The sequence below is a fragment of the Otolemur garnettii genome, unplaced genomic scaffold, assembly GCF_000181295.1.
Source record: "Otolemur garnettii isolate 467f Iridium unplaced genomic scaffold, OtoGar3 scaffold00181, whole genome shotgun sequence".
NCBI lineage: Eukaryota > Metazoa > Chordata > Mammalia > Primates > Galagidae > Otolemur > Otolemur garnettii.
Window position 1 is genome coordinate 606390 of NW_003852576.1, and position 1018 is coordinate 607407.

Here is a 1018-nt window from a genome sequence, read left to right on the forward strand (position 1 = left end):
CAGCTCACAGCAACCTCAAACTCTTGGGCTTAAGCAATGCTCTTAGTTCAGCCTCCCAAGTAGCTGAAACTACAGGTGACCACCACAACGCATGGCTATTTTTTGGTTGCAGTTGTCATTGTTGTTCAGCAGGTCCCAGCTGGGCTCAAACCTACCAGCCTCAGTGTATGTGGTCAGCACCCTACTCACTGACCTGTGAGTCCCGAGCCTGCCCTTTGACAGTTTTTCTTTGACCTTCCTAAGACCTGACTATCCTACTCTCCATCTCCCTATTTTCTATGCAGATTACTTTGCTACTAATCAGTTAGATCTTCATAAATTTTTAATTGTTACTGAATGATGACAATCTAACTTAATGCTTCTCCTAGTCAGTGTATGTAAGGCCCCTGGATAACTTGCCTTAATTTAAAAGAATAGTGAGGGAATTTTATTCAGAGGTCAAATTGTTTAGGAGATACTTTATCCAACAACTTCTAAATCATGATGCATAAGAGAAGTGAGAAAACATAGTCTCCACTCCAAATTTTAGAGTTTTTCCCCTTGACTAACCGCTATAAAATTTAAACTGTAGTATAGCCCACAGTTGGAATTATTCCATACTCTAAACAAATAAAGTACTTTTTGGCAGTATTAACTTGTGGAAAATGAGCTATTCAATGACTTCCTTATTCTTTTATTAGAATAGTATAACTCTGTGCCTTTGCAAAAGGTAGACATGAGCACAGTGACTTACTTATGTTTTTTAAAGTGATTTGAGCAAATTTAAATTTCGTTCTCTGTTCTTACCCCTATGGCAGAATCTTAAGAGTTAGTTCAGAATTATGGAAAAAATTCCTAACTAGGAATTATAATAGAGCAAAGTGACATTAAGTTATATGATTATTTGGCAGCATTGTTGTTAATAGTTATGATTGGCTTTCCTTAGGTTAAGACTGCCTCCATGGCTGAAGACAGAGATTCCCATGGGAAAAAATTACAATAAACTGAAAAATACTTTGAGGAATTTAAATCTCCATAC

At 36.8% G+C, this 1018-nt stretch overlaps 1 protein-coding gene across 1 annotated transcript in view; it reads left to right on the top strand.

Moving 5' to 3' along the window:
- The window catches only part of LIAS (lipoic acid synthetase), a 20707-nt gene that overhangs the window by 3496 nt on the left and 16193 nt on the right, over window positions 1-1018 (top strand). Inside the window, exon 3 of the mRNA XM_023519627.1 lies at window positions 926-1018. Within this exon, the coding sequence (XP_023375395.1) occupies window positions 926-1018 (93 nt within the window). The remainder of the gene's footprint in view (window positions 1-925) is intronic.